The 19,309-nt window shown below is 38.1% G+C and overlaps 2 protein-coding genes across 3 annotated transcripts; both read left to right on the top strand.

Annotated features, from left to right (window-relative positions):
• Window positions 1-416: 416 nt before the first annotated feature.
• On the top strand, window positions 417-9,023 carry LOC118779453 (protein SSUH2 homolog). Its single transcript, XM_036531575.1, has 12 exons — window positions 417-564; window positions 1,138-1,242; window positions 2,243-2,315; window positions 2,551-2,680; window positions 3,651-3,711; window positions 4,651-4,772; window positions 5,482-5,544; window positions 5,702-5,784; window positions 5,986-6,078; window positions 6,528-6,633; window positions 6,794-6,901; window positions 7,673-9,023. Exons 1-12 carry the CDS (start codon window positions 540-542, stop codon window positions 7,811-7,813), a joined length of 1,110 nt encoding a protein of 369 aa, XP_036387468.1. The 5' UTR covers window positions 417-539; the 3' UTR covers window positions 7,814-9,023.
• A 301-nt stretch (window positions 9,024-9,324) lies between these two features.
• Window positions 9,325-18,121, top strand: ssuh2.2 (ssu-2 homolog, tandem duplicate 2). Of its 2 annotated transcripts, none has more exons than XM_036531424.1 (13): window positions 9,325-9,425; window positions 10,629-10,693; window positions 12,643-12,741; window positions 12,998-13,070; window positions 13,309-13,438; window positions 14,475-14,535; window positions 14,913-15,034; window positions 15,851-15,913; window positions 16,061-16,140; window positions 16,242-16,334; window positions 16,696-16,801; window positions 17,118-17,225; window positions 17,570-18,121. In XM_036531424.1, the coding sequence occupies exons 1-13, from the start codon at window positions 9,403-9,405 to the stop codon at window positions 17,711-17,713; spliced, it is 1,167 nt and encodes a 388-aa protein (XP_036387317.1). In that variant the 5' UTR covers window positions 9,325-9,402; the 3' UTR covers window positions 17,714-18,121. The 2 variants fall into 2 exon arrangements, with proteins under 2 accessions (XP_036387317.1, XP_036387316.1); XM_036531423.1 differs by having other exon boundaries at window positions 12,643-12,747.
• Window positions 18,122-19,309: the final 1,188 nt, after the last annotated feature.

Raw genomic sequence — 19,309 nt, 5'->3', positions numbered from 1 at the left:
TATGTGTGTTTTACATATTTCACAATAATTATCTGGAAGCTGGAGGTGGAATCCATGCCCTTTCCTTTTCTATAGTTGCGTTGGATAAGGCCTAAAAATCACTGCAGTGGGAGGAAATGCAAATACTTTTGAATGCGCACAGACTTGTTGGGGCCAGGAAACTCTTGATTGCCAGCATATTTGCCTTCATTTTTAGTTTATTCAATAGAAAATGTTGTAAGAGCTCCCTGTGAGTAGTTCTTATTAGTTTAGTCATGATTAGCGACCTTTTCAGAGATTGCTTCATTGCTACTCTGGGAGATTGAATCTGTTAGCACTTTCTGAGTAGCATTTTCACATCCATTTCAGGTTACAATGCTGTACAGTGTGTACTCTTAGTGTTGCATGATCCATGCCATAGGCGGGGTTGCGTCTAAGGAGGCGGAGACACTTGGATGACTGCCCTGGGTATTTATGGCTGCACGGCTACACTGAAGATTTTCGAATATTTAATCCCATATTCCTACGAGAGGCACTTCTGAACGCGAATTGTCGCGAAGATGTACAGTAACCAAGAGGGACATGGTGAGCGCTTGATTATGAGAAACCTATCTTTCCCGTGCGTTTAGAATATTTTACTACTAACTGGGAGTAGCCTATGTCATGGCTACTTACACTGGGGGTACGCCTTAAAAAGATATGTAGGTTTGCAACATCTTCACGTTTGGCTCATACTGAAAAATAACAAGTGTGTCATGTTACCATGGTACGAAGGTAGCTATCTGCACACTTTCTCTCCAAACGGCCGACAAGTTTTCAGTCATAGCAAAATTGTAAGAGTTGTACAAAAGCCTGTAGAGCATGTCGCACAATGGACTAGCCCACGGACGCCACATTTTCTGCTTCAGAAACTGACACCGTCACAGCTGTCTTCTACAGAAAGATGGTTGATGAGCGCCACTTAGCTTGCGTGCAAGCGAAATTGATTTGTGCAGTTTTGCTCGTACAACAGATTAAGATTTTGTAACCCTTTCCTAAGTATCTTATAGCTAAAAGCATGTTAACTGGACAATGGTGTGATATTGAATATGTCCACTTGGGGCGGAGTTTAATAATTTTTTTGTTTTGTTTTGTTTTGTTTTTTTTTCTTTCTGTCAGCTATGCTGGCTCCACAGGGCACGGATTTCCTTGGGCCCACTGCTCCACCACCCAGTATGTTTGATAATGTGCCTGGTTATGAGGGTACAGTGGCCGGAGGTGGAGGTATGTGCAACCAGACAGCAAAATGTTTTTATTTCTGAAAAGAATTTTTGAAGGAATTGGTAACTATTGATCTTGCTTCCAGAGGTGGAAAATCCCGGCTTCAGAAAGTCCTACCATGTATTTGTGCTAGCCATTCACTAAACAAGGTGATTTCACTAATTAGCTCCTCTACCTGGCTGAAGAGTTGTGCTAATTAAATTCAGCTGGTGTAGTGCATGGGTGGAACAAATACATGGCAGGACTTTTACTTTCTGAAGCCGGGGTTTTCCACCTGTACTTGCTTCTGATAAAACAGTAACACTTACGTATTTGCATATTTGTGTGTTGTATATTTGATCTCCCCGTGTTTTGCACTTTTTTTGTCTGAAATTGAAACCCCCCAAATGTAAATCATCTATTAAAACATATATGCATATTGGGGCATCAGTTGTTTTGTTTCTTTAGTTGATTTTCAAAGCCCTCAAGAGGAGCTAAAGAGTGTGGGAGGTGTTGTTGTGTTTTCCTTGTTGTGTTTTTATTTTTATGCTTTTAAATGATGCTCTTCAATGTATTCATCCTCTCTTTTTTTCTATTGTGCATTTTACCCTATCATACCACCTGAGCTAATAACATTAAAAACTTGGTCAAAAAAGACTTGTTTCAAATAGTTGTTCAAATTTAATCACCACTGTTTGAAAATCTCATTGTAACACGTGTATCTAAAGACGAGAGAGCATCTTCCTTCTCCATGTTTTCTTCGAGGTATTAAAAATATTGCTTGAAACAAAATAGCCAAAGAGAATTCTCTCTGAATCCTTAATAGAACTGGCTCTGAAGCACAGGTGATGCAGTACATCCCTGATGTCATAACACTGAACAAGTAATACGCACAGTCAAAACAATACACTGCCAGCCAATCGAAGAAAATGGCCTTGCCTCTCTGCAATTACTAATATGTTTTGTCTTCATATATTAGATGTTGGTACCACTCAACATGTTTTTTTCCCCATGTATGACATAGGTGGATTTGTTCCTCCTCCTGCTCCTTATCCTCCCCCTGCGCCTGAACCAGCTCCTGTGCAGCCAGAATGGAAGTAAGGCCCTCATCGCTGCAGTTATATCATATAGTGTGTGCTAGAGATATATTATGATATTTTTTTAAGTGTCATATCTTGGGCATAACCCTGTTCAAATATACAGGAGACACGTCTATAACAATGCCCAGTGGGGTTAGAGTGTGTAGTACAAAACTGGGGAATGACGGAATGAACTTTACAAAACACACTGAATAATGTAAAAGCCTCATTCAGTTTGTTTGGTTTTATCCAGCATTCCATCAATCACAGAGGACACGGCACAGGAGGCCTTTCTCCTGTACGCATCTGGTCATTGCTGCTACAGCAAAGCTCCAGCACAAGATGGTGTGATCACCAGCATGGATGCGTTCAACACATACAGGGTAAGCTGCAGTTTAACCTCTCTTCACTTAACCATCATGCATTCCGCAGTCTGATGGTGTCATGGCATATGCAGCCTGAGGGACAGAAATACTAATGGAGCCCTGTCCAAAAAGACAAGCTTCTGAGGAGTGTCTGAAGTGGATAGACAGTAGAAGGAAGTGTAGGAAATTGAAATTGAAACTGGAAGTTGATTGTGGCAATAAAACATGTCTATCAAAAAAGTCCACAGAGCTTGTGATAGTGGCAAGAGTTATCTTACTGAAGTATCTTTCTCAATGATAAAATGGCAGTGCCAAGCCAGCACCAGCCAAAGGCCAAATGTTACCGTCGACAAACGTCTCATTTGCTTTAGAAGCCACTGTCCATTCAAGATATAAATTATGCACAGGAACCCTGGTAAGTATGGAATAAAGACTTGGGCAGCATATGATGCCAAAACATGCTATACCCATAACTTGTAAGTGTGCACAGGGCAACCAGCTGGAGGAGCACCTGAGAGGAAAAAGTAGGTTGTGGTAGTGCTGGAGATGGTAGAGAGATGTTATGTTTTTGTCCTTCGTGATATGAAAGTAATACAAAATTACACATGCTGAAAATCAATGAGAAAATTAAAGATAAAATTACACCGATTTTGTGAAGTTTGAATTAGATGTAGATGTTGAAGCATGTGTTTTGCATTGAAAACAAGTTGTGCCATTTCACAAGTTAATGTGCTGTAAATAAAATATACATAAAATAAATGTGATTATATTGATTATTGTTGATGTGACATACATTTTGGGAGGTTTAAATAGGTGTCAATGGCAATTGTGAATTGATTTTATAAAGTATGGTCAAATTTGTTTGGTAACAGACAAGGTATCGCTATAATCTTGCATTGCCCAAGGGTTCAATGGAATTCACTGTACCACTGTTAACCTTGTGTTTTACAGACTTGTATTTTTGGTAATTTTAGTAATTGTTTTGCAGTATCGTCTGGAAACATTCACTGAGTCCAGATCTACTGAGTGGGACCATGAGGTGTACCATGGTAAGGGGACACACTGTGATTTAAAAGTCACATGGATGCCCATAGAATAGAGTTTTTCCTACCTTATCTCCTTGTCTCTGGAGCATATTTTAGGAGAAATGTGAGGATATGTGCCCTGTCTTCTGTAAGACTGCTGTGGTATATTTGCCACATTGTTCTTTTCACCTGATACATCAAACATTTTCATCTGAAACACATTTTATGACAACCTAGATTAGATTCGTGTGGAGCCTTCTGGCTGGTTCCAGAGAGCAAAGCTTTATTCTCGTACTCCAGCCGGAGGAGAGCCAGCACATACACAAGCATAGTATCTGCTGGCTCTGTCCTGCATAGAGGACAGACAATATGTAGAGCACTTGAGCGCTCAACTTCCTCATATTAATTTCTGCACAAAAGGCCAAGGACATGACCTAATCAAGTCTGGACTGCATACCTGTATGCCAGTTAAGCAGATGTCATCCTGCGCAGGGGAGGCAACTTGCAGTTTCAGCTTTTCATATTTCTTCTTATATAATAATTAGCATACAACACATACACCATGGCCCAGCATCTTCCACTGATGTTTGCAATTTGTACAGTTCAGTCTAAGGTTACCCTCTTATAATATCAGGTTTTTCTAAGGTCACTTGCTTACACTTCTGCTATTCAAAATATCAGTTCATTCTTAGCTCACCCTTCTGCTAGTCTTAGTACTGGTCCATTCTTAGGTCATCCTCTTACAGTGTCCTTTCCTTGAAAGCTTAAATAAATATGAACTGGAATAGTCAGATACCTGCAAGTCCCCAATGGCAATCACACCAATCAGAGTACCTTTTATTAGCCCATCTCATCTAGTTTATGGCTTTCTATGTGCATTTCCATTTGTGCCATTTCTGACTCATTCTCTTTTAATCTTCATGTTATTGCTCTTAATATCTCAGTATATTTTTTACTTACTAGGTCAGCCTGTGGATGCCTTCACCCAGACCGCTCCAGGACCGTGGGATATCAAGGTTCAAATGCCTACCTTGTTTCAGGACCACACTGAAGACATCAAGGTTCCTTATACCTCATCAGTCAAGGTATGTCTATGCTAGAAGATAGATTGTTGCAAAGTGGAAGGTTGTTTGGATGTAAGGATTTACAGATTCATAAATACAGATTGATCATTCCAGAACTTGTTTTGGTATTGTTTCTAACTGAAATGTTTTTATGTGTCCTCGGATTTGTCTTTTAGTACTTTAATTTCTGTTGCTTGGCAGTTGTTTTGAGGTCTTCAGTTCAAGTGTGTATTTCACAATTGTAATTGTTGCCTTCAGTAGGGGGTGTTGTAGCTGGCAAACTAAAAGGTTAGTTAATAAGCTCACCAGCTAGGTAAATGGCTAATTAGATTTTCATATCCATATGGCTGCAGTGGAGCAGTCTGTGTACAAGTGATGGTGGTCAACAACTATTTTGTTTTTTGGAAATATCACTTGAAATATTGTATTCCAAAACAGGCCAATAGACCATTGGCCTGTTTTGGAATACATCAGGTAGTTTCAAAAGTGTCCAACGTGTACATGAGGATACAACACTTTGTGTTCAAGATGCTGTCAGTGGCAGCTTTGAGCAATGTACTTGTAGCAACACAGAGCTGTCTTGTTGGTGGAGAAATGTCCATAGTGGGAATTGGTAATTAGATGATCAGACCATCTTATCTGAGCTGATTTCTGAATAAGATAACGAAGTCCAGTTTGTTAGAATTAAAGTCTGTAACCATTTCTCTGTATCTACACCCTGTTCTTGTAGAACTGCCACACCTGCATGGCGACAGGCAGGATTCCATGCAAAGAATGTTCCGGTGCTGGCAATGTAAGATTATAAGGGTCTTTCTCCGTCCTTTTTATCTTTTTTCTGTATTCCTTCTAGGTTACAGTTTGTTTTGCATTTTATCACACAGCGTCTTTCTATGGTAGCGATTGTACAATTGTTCACTTTTTGTACTTTCCCACCATGCCTGGAAACCCAGAAAGTCTGCTGGGTGTGCAACGGTTCGGGTGTGCGGTCTGGGGAAGAGCAGTGCAGTCACTGCAATGGAAGGGGCAGAGAAAAGTAAGTAGCCTTATTTCTGAAGAAGTTGTTAGTAATTAAAAAAATGGCAAACAACTATCTTATTCAGAGCTGATTAAGGGAGTCATGTTTATGGAATGTTAACTGTCAAAGCACAGACATACAAATATCTTCTCTTGTGAAACAGTTATTCTTTGGCACTGGTTGGGGAGAGCTAGAGGGTCATGTTTTCTGTTTTTGCAGCTGCTCCCATTGTCATGGCCATGGATCCAATGAGTGCAAGACTTGTCATGGGAAGCGACAGCTCCTGGTCTACATCAAGCTCATGGTCAAATGGTGAGTCCTTTTAATTCGAACTGGCATTGTATCCATTCTGTCTCAGATGATCAAAATGCAGATCAGTGCATTCAGAACACATCACTAAAGAAATTGGTCAGATAAGCACTTTTGTGGCATGAATATTATTACTATGCACATAAACATATTTCATTGACAAACCTCTGATATGCTCAACTTTTATGTTGCCATATATTGTAATTTGGTATGCATTTTAGGTGTACTTTTAGAAGGCATTTCCCATAATTAACATTTAATCGTTTAATTTTAAATGCAGCATTACCCCAGTTGACAGTACAATTGCAGATACTGTTTTTTTCTACTTCTACTGCTGCCTCTGTAACTGTAACTGTAAACTTTATAAATTAAAAAGTCAATGTATTTTTTGCCTATATGCAAATACAGATATTTTTCTTTGAGGTACTAATACATGTCCTTTAATTATCCAGGACTAATAATATTGAGGATTATGTTGTGGAGCAGTCAAGTGGTTTGAAAGTTGAAAACCTGAGCAGTGTATCCGGGAAAGAGCTCTTCAAAGACACCCAGTACATGGTAAGGCGCCAACTTCCATTAAGGGTGCTTGGTGACAGAAATATATGGCACTGCACTAGAATTGTGAGTAAAGGAAGTGTGCAGAATGAGGCGGTGCGGTGGTATCCATACTGAACACAGTGTCAGTGTCACAATGCCTATCATGTCCTGTTTCATATAGGTGTACCCAGTGATGGGTTTCCCTGATCCTGCAGTTGGGCAGGCTGCTGAGCGCCTAGTGAGGGATCACCAGGCCACATACTCACAGAATGCACGCATCCTTCAACAGGTATGTACCTTAAGTCCCATTGTGCTTAGTCGCATGAAGCTGAACCATTTTTATATATCTAACGTAGTATGTGTACACTGTCTACAAGGTAGGTACAATACAGAATAGTATCAGTACTGAGACGGAGCTTTGTTTCAGAAGAAAATGGTTTGCATGAAACAGTAAACATTTAAACTTGATTGCATTAAAAACGAAATGTGCTCAAGCAAAAATAAAACATGTAACATAAGACAAATGTTTGTGCAGATAAACTGGTTGCATTTAAAAGTCCATTTTCCAAGCTCCCGATCACTGTACTTGACAATATAAAACTAGAAATTCTGTAAATGTAGTCATTTCACAACTTATAAAATGAAGGACACCTCACACAACACACAGTCTTAGAACCCACTTAAATCCTTAACTTTCATATTCAGTGAGGATGTAAGGCATACACAGGGGGATAATGTAACAAAAGTTTAAAACATTTAAAATTCACGAGAGCATTGTGTTTTGTTTCATGAATGATGGGGAATACTGTACAATGAATTATATTTTCTCAAATGTTGATCAGAATGAATTGAAAATTCAAACATTTTCATATTTCATAATGTCACATTCTGATTACAAATTAACTTTGTAATTTCACTTAATGATGTCACACAATTAATGTAATTCATCCGAAGTAGGCATTTCATCCTGTTCATAATACGGTATATATGTAATAGTACTCTAGTAGTGTTACAACACTGAAGTGCAAAAGCTCATATTGTGATTTTTGTCTTGTTCCAGAGGCAGACCATCGAACTGATTCCCATCACCAAAGTCACATATAAATGGAAAGGAAACTTGCACAACTACTTTGTCTATGGGAATGAGTTCCATGTCAGTGCCGATGACTACCCAGCTACTTGCTGCTGCACAATAATGTAGCCTGGTTCTTTCTTCACATGGAGACAATAATGAAAGTGGTTTGTAGTGCAAGCATTAATGCGAATGATACATACTGTTTTAGGAGGAGTTAATGAATTGCCTAGTTAGCATTGAATGATACTGAATATAAACAGGTGAGGGTCATGTTAGAAAGGTAGAGTATTTTGCAGAGTATTACGAGTATAAAAATGTTGCATGCATATGTATGTACTAACAGGAACAAGTGAAAACATACCTCATAACATTTTAGTGCCATTATCTCCTTAATTTTCTGTGCCTTATCTTTGAGCACTTCGTGTAAAGCCTCTGCATGGTGCTTTTCGCAAGAGTCAGGCGCTGGCAGAACATAAATATGAAGAGCAGTCATTATTGTATGTGTCTTTAATTGTGAAGAAGTTATTTGATCTAACCTGATTCACCTGATTTGTTTGTATCTGATATACCTGGTTTTTATGGTGTGAAGAATTCAGAATCAAGAACACTTGCCAGTTCAGGGCCCCCAGTCAGTCTCTGTAATGTGAAGTGCCACCCTGAAAAATGGTTGTCTTTTGTAAATATTATGGGATCCATCTTTTCATTATTTCAATATTTTTACATACATGCTGAATTTATATTTGACTGTGCAACTGTAAAATTTCATAAAGTGATGGTTGAACGCAGCTCTATTTAGGATGTCTAAATACCATCGCCCCTGCCAGTGTTTTCTGGTGGATTTTGATACTTTCCTTTGATAAAGTAGTAAAGCACGTTAGTCCTACTGGCCAGAAAGCCGTTTTCAAAAGGCCTAGCTGGTCCAATTGATCTCCAACTTTAATCAGAGGCTTTAACCATTTTATTGAAGCTGCAACACAGTTTATTGAGTTTCATAACTACAAAATCTAGGTATGGGAACCACAGATACATATAAAGGGCGGAGATGCTGGCAATATGCAACAGCTCAGTTGGCCGGGCTTAGGATTGCAGTGTTTGTTGAGCTGCTTTTAAGTGTTATTTGTATGTATTATGACCATACATAAGCCCTTAAGGGTCAGTTTGTGTAACCACTATCCATCGTTAGAGGGTCTCTCTCAGTACTGTATGGAAATCGACATATACCGCTAAGTATATCAGGTAATAGACAAAATGAAGTGTATGTCTGTGTTTGTGTAACTAAAAGTACTACCAGATATTATCTTGAATAAAGTTAACTCATTCATTGTTTTATGTGAAAGTGCACATTCATGCCTAGTTCTTAGTGTCTGTACATATCTATTTGCTGTTTGACGAATAAGTCCACAAATTATACGCACAATATGTTGTATACAATACACGCACACAGCATTAATTGTGAGTTAGAGTGCTTGCTAGTTTGTAGTTAATGGATCTATACTAATATGCTTAATTAAAACCAACATAAACATTTGGGCATACTTGGTACAATCCTTGAGTAATAATGTACATTTACTGTCACTGACTCGCATACTGGCTTGCGCGTGTTGTCGCAACTTCCGCGAAAGGTTTCGTTTTCGAGAAAGTGGAACATTGACGCGGTGAGGTACAGTTGGTGTGTGTGTCTTCGTATGCCATTAGCATCGAATCCATAAGAGAAAATGGACAGGCAACATTTGTTAAGGTAAGTTATCGAAGCAGTTGATGTTACCGTCACATTTGTTCACATAGTAAAATATTTTTTGTAAGACAGAAACTTGTTACATGGCGTTTTATATCGCATTCAAATTAGTCTCTTAAAGGAGACTTCCCGTTTACTTACCGGAAAAGCGATTTTTTTCTCTGAAAAATGACTAATTGAGGTGACTAAGTGGTCATTGTAAAGCCCTACTCTGCTGTTGGCTGCCGTTACATGTTTTTCGCTGTTAGAACTTTTTTGTAACACATTTGTGCCATGAAATCTGAGCAGATGCCACCACCAATTACAAGAACAGCCGAGTTTCAGTAAATCAAATTTACAAAATGTTATTTTGAATCACTCATTCATCACATCATCACAACATTTATCGATAAAGTAAAAGTTGCGCGTTTGCCTTATTTTGATTTGAATGTATTCCCAGCGAGCACATCCAACAGTCTAGTAATTCTTCCGTGACTTTTCAACTCGGTGCGAATTCCAGATGCGTGCAGAATGTTTTTAAGGTAATGAATGCAGAGCTTCCTGTTTTGCAAGGTTAAATAGAGTGAGGTTTTGATCCATACAAAGTGAAATAACCTAGCCAGTTCTAAACTGAGACCACTTAAGTTGGGATAGCAGGCTTCAAAACAACATAGAAATAAGCTGTAGTAAACCTACGTTTTCTCAGCTAGTGTCATGCGGGGTCACCAGCTTTCTTTTTTTCAGATTTCTGGTTTTCAGTTGTGTTAACTCACTCATACTGTGCATTCATTTTCTGTGATTCAGCATATCTCACTGAAACGTTTATAATGCTTGTAAATGTTGTTTTTGAGCTTGCCAGTACACTTGTTATCACATGTCATAAACCATACCAAGAGCCACAGTGTCACAATGGTGTCATTCCTTCAGTATAACCTGAACCTGACATGTCAGCCTAAACACGTCTGTCGTATTTCCTATGGCTAAGGATTCCTGAATGGTGTTCACACCACACACACTTACAGACTAGATGCTAGATGGTCTTAGAAACTGGCTTGCATCTTTCACAGCTCCATGTGTGAGAGTCATGAAGAGGAAGAGGAGGAGGTGGGAGGAGGGTCAATATCTGGCAGCCATGAAATATCTGTAATAAAATATGTTACAGATATAATAGTAATACAATAGTAATCAAAGTGTGTAAATGTTCAAATTCCCTTCTTGCCACATCAGTGACCAAGATGATCCTTCCGCCAGTTCTGCGTCCACCCAGCAATATCCAGTTGTTGCCGGTGCAGGTATTTTTGTTATTACTGATTAAGTATTAATCACTAAGTAATCGATATATTTGCTAAAAAAATCGAGTAAAATGCTTGTTTTGGAAATCATTTGTGCTAGAGTTTAAGCATAATCAAGCAAAAATCATTTGTGCTAGAGTTTAAGCATAAAACGGTCAAAAAGTAACTAAGTGTGATCATAATCAAAGTTGTTTCACAGCCTAGGGCATTGCATGTCCATTGTTATTCTCTTTTGCACTGGCGTACACAATCTTATACCTGGAATGATTCTCTAGGTCTTTATCTGTGTTGACATCACTGCTGCCTGATTAATCTTTTCAGATTTATTATGTTCCTGGGTAGGGGTGCAACGAATAATCGACGTAGTCGAAATCGATGATCAAATTAGTTGCCAACGAATTTAATTGTCGATTAGTTGGTGATGTTATCGCATGTGTTTTTCGTGCTGACTTAGAATGCTCAGACATGTAGCCTAAGCTACGTTGCTTTACTGGAGTGAACAATAGAGATGGCAACACCTTCACGACCAAAGACCTCAAAAGTGTGGCAGCATTTCACTCTTAACCCTTTCGCACATAACTTATTTTTTATGGTATATAGCGCGTGTATTACATGGTTCATTATGTTTCCATCAGTGTTATTAAGCTTCTCATAGTTTTCAGTTAGCATTTGCTATATTTTTAATGTTAAATCGCTGTTTGCTCAAAGCTAAAATTAGCTAGAATCTAGTTTTCTAACCGCACCGGTTTTAGCATGTATGTGCTAAACGGCTAACCACACCGGTGTGACTGTACGTGCGAAAGGGTTAACTCTGCCAAGAAGGATGTGAACTGCAACATTTGCAAACCTGACCTTGCCTGGCATGGGAGCACATCAGTTATGCTCGCTGGCTCTCTGGATGATGAAGACTCGTCTCGTAAAGTTAGTTAGCTAGCTAGCATAGCTAATGTTAATGTTAAAAGCCATGTTACTTCACGTTATGAGCTGTAACGTTTTCTATTTTGAAATACATTTTCTCTTGATCAATAAATTATTAATGGCACTGAACATACAGTGTAGCAAATAATAATCTATTATTCACAACAATCCTGTTTATATTCCAAACGTGCCCTAACTTTACAATGTTAAACCAGAGCCCTTCTGCTATTTAGAAATTCTCTGTTTAAATGTTGCATCGTTGTCAAGGCGACGTTTATGGCTGGAGATAGTGATGCTGCCGAGTGCACAAGTTTAGAGAACACCGGAGAATTTGATACATTTTAAATCGCGACAGATTTCTACAACTCGTGTCTATGCATGCGTGCCAAGTGTGGGTTGCATTCAAATTAATTCGAAGGAGTTATGGGTTTGTTGGATCTCGTAATGCTACCGTGCATGGCTTTTTTCAAACGAAGCAGACTTGTAGCAAGCAAGCAACTGCCCTCACTGAATTAGTCCTAGTAACCATTGATTAAAAGACGTATTTTTGAATGAAGTTCTCGTCTTTATTGTCTTTATTGTTAGTTAGCATATGCCTAAAACAACCTCAAGCTAAATTTAAGTGTATAGATAAATAAGAGCCATTGAATAATTGTGCGATTCATAATCCGAATAGTCGATTATTTGTCCCAATAATTGATCGATTATTCAACTATCAAAATAGTCGTTAGTTGCAGCCCTATTCCCATGGGGCGTTGTATTTCATAATTGATGTTTTTAATATGCAAAAGCAAGCACAAAACAAACAAATTATAACTAACATATAAGAATAATGGAAATGTATTAGGAAAAGAAACACAGATTAGCAACAGACTTAGAAACAGTGGAAAAGGATAGGGTTTTTAAGTAAAGCATGAAGGGATGCTAGAATTTCTGAACTTCTCATAATGCGGTTATTAAATTGAAACTGAAGCAAGGTGAAGGTTGAAGAAGAATACTGAAATTAACAGATTCTGTATCATTGTATGCAGATGCCATGGGTTCAAGCCAACCTATGGATAGTGGCGCAACAGCGCCTCCTGCAGACCTGATGGACAGAGTGCCTGGGTATGAAGGGATGGGATCAGGAGGTAATGGTGAGTGACATAGAGAAGCAAGCCACAGTACATGGTTATGTAGAGTAAACTCTCAGTCAAAATGGTTATTTATCGTACTTTTAGAGTTTAAGAAGAAGTGCTATTTATCAGGTTGGACTTGTATGGTTTCATGATGATTCCAACGAAGTCTGTTGTAACAGAACAGTTGAATGTTAACATTTGTGTATGCCATTTTAGAGTAAACTTTAGTCTACTCATGTTTGCCCTCTCCTAATCTTTCAATACACAGACCTTCCACCCCCTTACCCAGAGCCACCTCAGCCTGAAGGCCCCAAACCAATGTCACCAAACAGAGAGTGGCAGTAAGGACAATGCATCATTTTTTTCAAGGCCTAAAGGCTGGGGGAATGCTTCTAATGCAAATGTTTCTCCGAAAAGATAAAAAAGTATTGTGGGGAAATTCAAAAGGGTGGGTTAATTATGATGTCTTTCGTAACGATGAAAGTGGGTTATAAATATGTAACAGAGTGGCAAAGTGACTAAATGTCATAGCTTACTTTGTTGGGTTAAGACAAATGACCTTTTAACTTTTTTACCCAGAATCCCCTCCATCAGTGAAGAGCTGGCTATGGAGGCCTTGCTGGAGTATGTGTCCAGCAAGTGCTGCTACAGTAAAAAGCCTGTTCAAGAGATGATATTCTCCGACCTGCAATCACACAATACGTTCCGGGTAAGTACATCTTAGGATGGTCCTAAGACTAAAACAGACTACCTAAAGTTTTTATGTTTTAATGTCTGTATCTTTGTTACCACATACTGTAATATGTCGTGAATATTATGTAATATTTTGAAAAGTTTACAAGAATTTTAATCACATTCTTGTGTATAGCTCATTCTAATTTTTTGCATTGTATTTCTATGTGAAGACCAAAATGGACTCGTAACATTTATATGTTGCAATGACTGGATACTTACTACTTGATAATTCTTACCCTACGTTCACACCGGGAGTGGCGAGAGCGTCAAAGCGACCGGAAGTCATTCATTTTCTATGTGAGCCAGCGTCTCTCGACGGCAAGCAGCAGCATGACCGTTGGCGGCACGTCTTGGGCGGTGTGGGCGTCAGAATGAAGTTGAAGTTCGGGCAACTTTGTGGTAATGAGCTATGACACGGTTCCACGGCAACCAATCGGAATAGAAGTGCTTCGCTCTAGAGAATTCTAGAGAACACAACCGTGTAAACTTTTGTTCCCACCAAACATTAGTTCCCAAGCACAATGGAGGAGAGGTTGATAATTAATGTAGGCTACACACAAATTAACGTTAATGTTAATTAAAGACCAAGGCTAGTAAACGTGTCGTATTTTGTTACCAAACATGTAATTATAATTGTTAATTTCTTTCCTTCATAGATCCATTTTTTACCTTCACATTTAAAAGATTTCATGAGGTTAACTTATACCTTACTTGTGGTCAGTCGGCACAAAGATACCGGTCGACACGTTTGTTTGCTTTGCGGCCCCTTTAAATAACGTTTGCAAGATCAAGCATTCCAAAAGACCTTGCAGCTTCCTATTTCATCTACGTTAGAGCATCCACTTCTTCAACAGCGTTGTTGGCAGGGCAGCCAAAGCAAATTTTGACACTCTCGCAGCTCCCAATGTGAATGTACAGTTAGAACTGCATCGCTTTATACTTTGTCATTCATCAGCTCAACATGTGTCCTTTTGTTATGTGGATTGTGGTTCTATTATATGTTCCTACAGTACAGCCTAGAGACGTTTACTGAATCCAGGTCCACTGAATGGGCCAGCGTGCCTTACACCGGTGAGAGGCTTGCTGGATTTTATGTGCTTTATTTTGTTATTTTTAATAGGAAAAAGTGTCAGGGGACTGACATTACATTTTATGCTATAATTATCCCACTCAAAATTGTGTGCAATTAGGGGTTCTAGTGAGGGGTATCACATAAAATAGCTAATTTGCAATCTGCTGTTTCAGTTTTGAGTCTCTTTCAGTCAGTTCATGAAAATACAGAAATCTTAGTGCAGCTACTATACAGTACTATATAATATTCTATATACTACTGCAAAGTTAATAATGAGGGCTGTGGATCCTCTTTGAAGACCTGCTGTAACTAACCAGATAGCAGGTTTTTGGTGTGTGATGTGCACCCTCCTCTGTTGTCCTGATCTCCCTCACAGGTCAGGTAGTGGATGGGCATATGGGAGCAGCACCAGGCCCATGGGACATTGCTGTCCCTGTTCCTGCTATCTTTCAGGACAACACAAAGCAGGTCCAAATTCCATACACATCCTCTGTTAAGGTAGAGCACTGTTTTTTTGAACTCTGTTTACTGTATTAATACATACTCATAACTAAGCAGTTCAGCCTAAAATGTCTGACCTTAAAAACTATTTTTTAACCTGAAACACTGTTCTAGTTCAGGATATTTTAATGAGATTATTTTAAAAGTTGTAAATCAACATAAGATCAAATCAAGATCAAATCAAATCAGTGAAATAGAAACAATTAATGAGTAATACATACAAGCCATGGCCTTGAATAGTATTTGTGTAGTGAGCATTGTTACATGTTCTGTGCTATTTTGACCATCTTGAACTCCAGTATGGTTATGTTATTTTAGTTCCACAGTGCCACATATGCTAAATTGGGGTTGGCACATTCCATATTACTCATGTCACAGAGAACAGGTTATCCCCACAAAGAATGATACTTTTTTTTTTTAAACAAAACTTCCTATTATTTACTTACATAGAGGACAACAAAGATACTTAATATAATATACTCACTTAATATTTGTAAAATTGATGACACATCAGTATGATAAGCTATGTACCTCACAACAGCCCACATGACAAAGAAACAAAGTGATTGCAGCATCTAGTTGCAGTCGTGAATAATTTCACTCTATCAAGCACATAAATGTAGCATGATGTATTGCTAATAATAATACAGAGAAGAGGTAGGGCTTAGCACTACATCCACTTAAACAATGCTTATTTATATATATATATGCATGTGTCTGTGTGTGTGTGTATATATATATATATATATATGTATATATATGTATACAGTATGTATAAAATTCTATAATATAATTATTATTTTTTATCAATAGGGCTGTCACTCCTGCTTGACACTGGGTAGATCACCTTGCAGAAGGTGTGTGACATCAGGAATGGTATGTACAACTGGGAGGAAGGAAGACTTGGTCCAGTATAATTGCATTTTCACAATCATTTCCTTTTCCTTCCTTTGACATTTTGTTAATGAAAAAAAATCCTGAAAGTGCAACAAAGTTCCGTCCCTATGTTTTTGCAATTGACAGATGCAGTGCTCGATGTGCAACGGGGTGGGAAGGTTGAGTGATTCTCGATGCATGTCCTGCAATGGCGCTGGCCGTCTTCGGTGAGACCTGGGCTCCCTTAAAGTTTTTTATGGATGATACCTGTATGCTGAATACTTACTGAATCTTGAACCACCCATTAAGTAGTGCTTTTCCTTCCCAGATGCACTTTTTGTTCAGGACGGGGCTCAACAACTTGCAAAACCTGTAAAGGAAAAGGACAGCTTCTGTGCTTCATCAAGCTAACAGTGAAATGGTAATAGCACCTATCTGATGGTATTTTCTTTAATTACAAAAAAAATATGCACTGTTTAAAAAGGTATAAAATTCCTCTAGATTAAGATTAAATGTGTTCTTTCCACTTCATCAATTTGTTTTTCATTGTTGTTGCTTGTTTTAAATGATAAATTACTGTATTACAGTACTATTATCTGGACCTGTCATCCTCTCATTATGAAATGTTGGTGATAGATAGATAGATAGATAGATACTTTATTCATCTCCTTAGGAAAATTCAGGTATATTTAGAATAAACCCATTAAAAATAATAAAATGAAAAATAATAACAATAACGTGCATAGGATGTTTATGAATTAATCCCTTTGTGTTGATTTTAGGAAAAACAACTTGTTTCAATTTGTGGTGGATAAGCAGTCAGGGCTCCCGGTTGATCATCTCAGCCAGGTCACTGGGGAGACACTATTCAGTGACATGCAACCGCTGGTAAAACAGAAAACTTTGTTTTCACCAATACTTGTTTTACCAATACTTTTCACCAATGCTCCATCTAAGTAAATGTATCTAAGCTTTGTATACACACTTCTTTTCTTCTTATATACTGTATATACAACACAAACATAGCTTGAGAATCACTCACAGTGAGACTGAACAAAGAAATTGGGTCATAACTAAAGTGGCCATAAAGATAAGTGAAAGTTTACTTCATTATGAGTTTAGCTAGAATTGTTGTGGTAGTCAGGATGTGGATTTGTAGTGGTCTCTTTTGCAAGAAATTCTTGTACGTCTCTGCTTGTTTTAGGTGTATCCAGTGGTCAATTTCCCAGATAATGCCATCAACCAGGTCTCAGAAAAGGCTGTAAGACAACATCAGGCCAAGTTCTTTTCCACGTGCCGTATCCTGCAACAGGTAGGGTGCAGTTTGCTGTCAAGCAAGGCTACATCTGGTGTTATGTACAGTGTCAAGTGGTGCATGCCTGCCAATAGATAATTTGGAAATGGTGTTCAGACTTAACTCAAAACCAGAGGGAGAATGGAATAGGGGGTCCTGACACTGTGTCAAAGAGTTGGCCAAAGAGTAAGACCAAGATACCTTTGTCTTTGTCTGAGATGGAAAGATAAGAGTGTGTACACTGCTTAAGAAGCAGACCAGAACATTTTTTAGAATGAGTCTAGACAACATCGGAAAAAAGCATGAGCTGAAATGGTACAAAAATGTGTAATTACATTTGTGGTCTTTCTGCTTGTGTTTAGAGGCAGACAATTGAATTGATCCCCATCACTCGGGTGCACTACACCTGGAAAGAGAAAACTCACATCTACTTTGTGTATGGTGCTGAACACAGAGTCTACACTAATGACTACCCTGCAAAGTGCTGCTGTTGCAACATCTTGTGAAAACTGCAGATGTGAATTATTGAAACCCCCTGATCTCCATTTACTGAATAGATTGTAGTTTATCTTATGATGTGGACATCAGAGGTCATTGTGTTTTGGGGTTCAAAAGAGCTGCCAACACTTGTTATTTTTATGAGTGAAGACCATTAGCACAATTGTACAAACTGTTTAAGGATGAGGCTATGCAAGTTATCCATGTAATAATTTTCAGGCAAACACAATAATGCATTACATCACATTGCGTTACATTACATTATATTAATACATCATAGTTGTTGCTAGTTACCCATTATGTGTATGTGCATTGAGCTTCAACACCATTCATAAGCAAAATCTAAGTCAATGTCACATAGTGGAAGGAGATTAATGTAGACTAATTCACCTACTTGTTCTGATGGTGTTTCTCAGTGGGGCTGTTTTATACTGAGATAATTCTGTTTTTGTTTATTTTGGTTGTGGAACACTTTATTTCTTAGTTTTTGTTTTTTGGAAACATTCGTTTAATTGTGTGTATTCCTTTTTAATCATTTCTGTTTTATAAATGTCTGATTGTTTTAAAAGTTACTGAAACCTTTCCATAAGAATTCATTAATATGCATTTTAACTACTCACATATAATCTGACATGTAACATCCATATATTTACATAAAAATGTAAAGTGCTTCAGATCATTTACGAATCATGTCATGTTAAGAGTAACAGAAAAATGCCACCATCGTAAATTGCTTTTTATTTCATATAATATACAAAAATTTGCATGAAAGAAATAAAGCAAAGAAACGCAAGAAAAAAAAGAAATTGACCTGCCCTATCCATGTCCTTTGGCTTGACAATGCACATTCTCTGCCCATTTCCTTGACTGTTTTACATCTTGGCTTAACTGGTATGGCATAAACAAATCGACAAAGGCCTATTTGCAGGACTCAGTAGAGGTAATTAATCAGTTGACTGTGGACTTTGTTTTGAGTAGAAACACAATGCTTGAAAACTTGTACAATGTAAATACAGTAACTAACATTTTAGTACATCCAATCACTTCGACCATCAGATCAGGCATACAGGGATATTGTCAATCACACTGGGATTTAGAGGGATCTTTTCAGTCTTAAAGGAATATGTTCAGTCTAAGGTATGTAGGTATTTTTCAGTATAATTGCATGCAACATATTAACTGTGTTTGATTAGTGATGATGACATCATTGGAATCACTAAAGAAGTAACTGTACTGCTTCGAAACGTTTGGTAGTTGGTAGCAATTTGTAACATTTTACTTTGTATTTTAATCTGACTGTGGTGATGAATGTCTAATTTGGAGGGCCATTATCATTACCATTAACAGCCTGACCTACAGCAGATTTGTAGCAGTGTTTAAATACTTTTAAAACGCTGAAGAATGTTTAATTTTAATGTCTGAATTGATGGCAAAAGTCAAAAGCTATCCCAAAATGTACACCCAATGTATGTCTACCTAACCAATTTTACTTTTCTAACATTGTACTATATATAGTTGATAACTCATTTGGTACCGGGAGAATGTTTCTGCTGGCTTGGGCGTTATACGGAATGTATGCAAGGGTTTGATCACTTTTCCTTCCT

The sequence above is a fragment of the Megalops cyprinoides genome, chromosome 6 (assembly GCF_013368585.1).
Source record: "Megalops cyprinoides isolate fMegCyp1 chromosome 6, fMegCyp1.pri, whole genome shotgun sequence".
Lineage (NCBI taxonomy): Eukaryota > Metazoa > Chordata > Actinopteri > Elopiformes > Megalopidae > Megalops > Megalops cyprinoides.
Note: the sequence above shows the minus strand (reverse complement) of the source record. Positions and strands in the feature narration are given on the sequence as shown.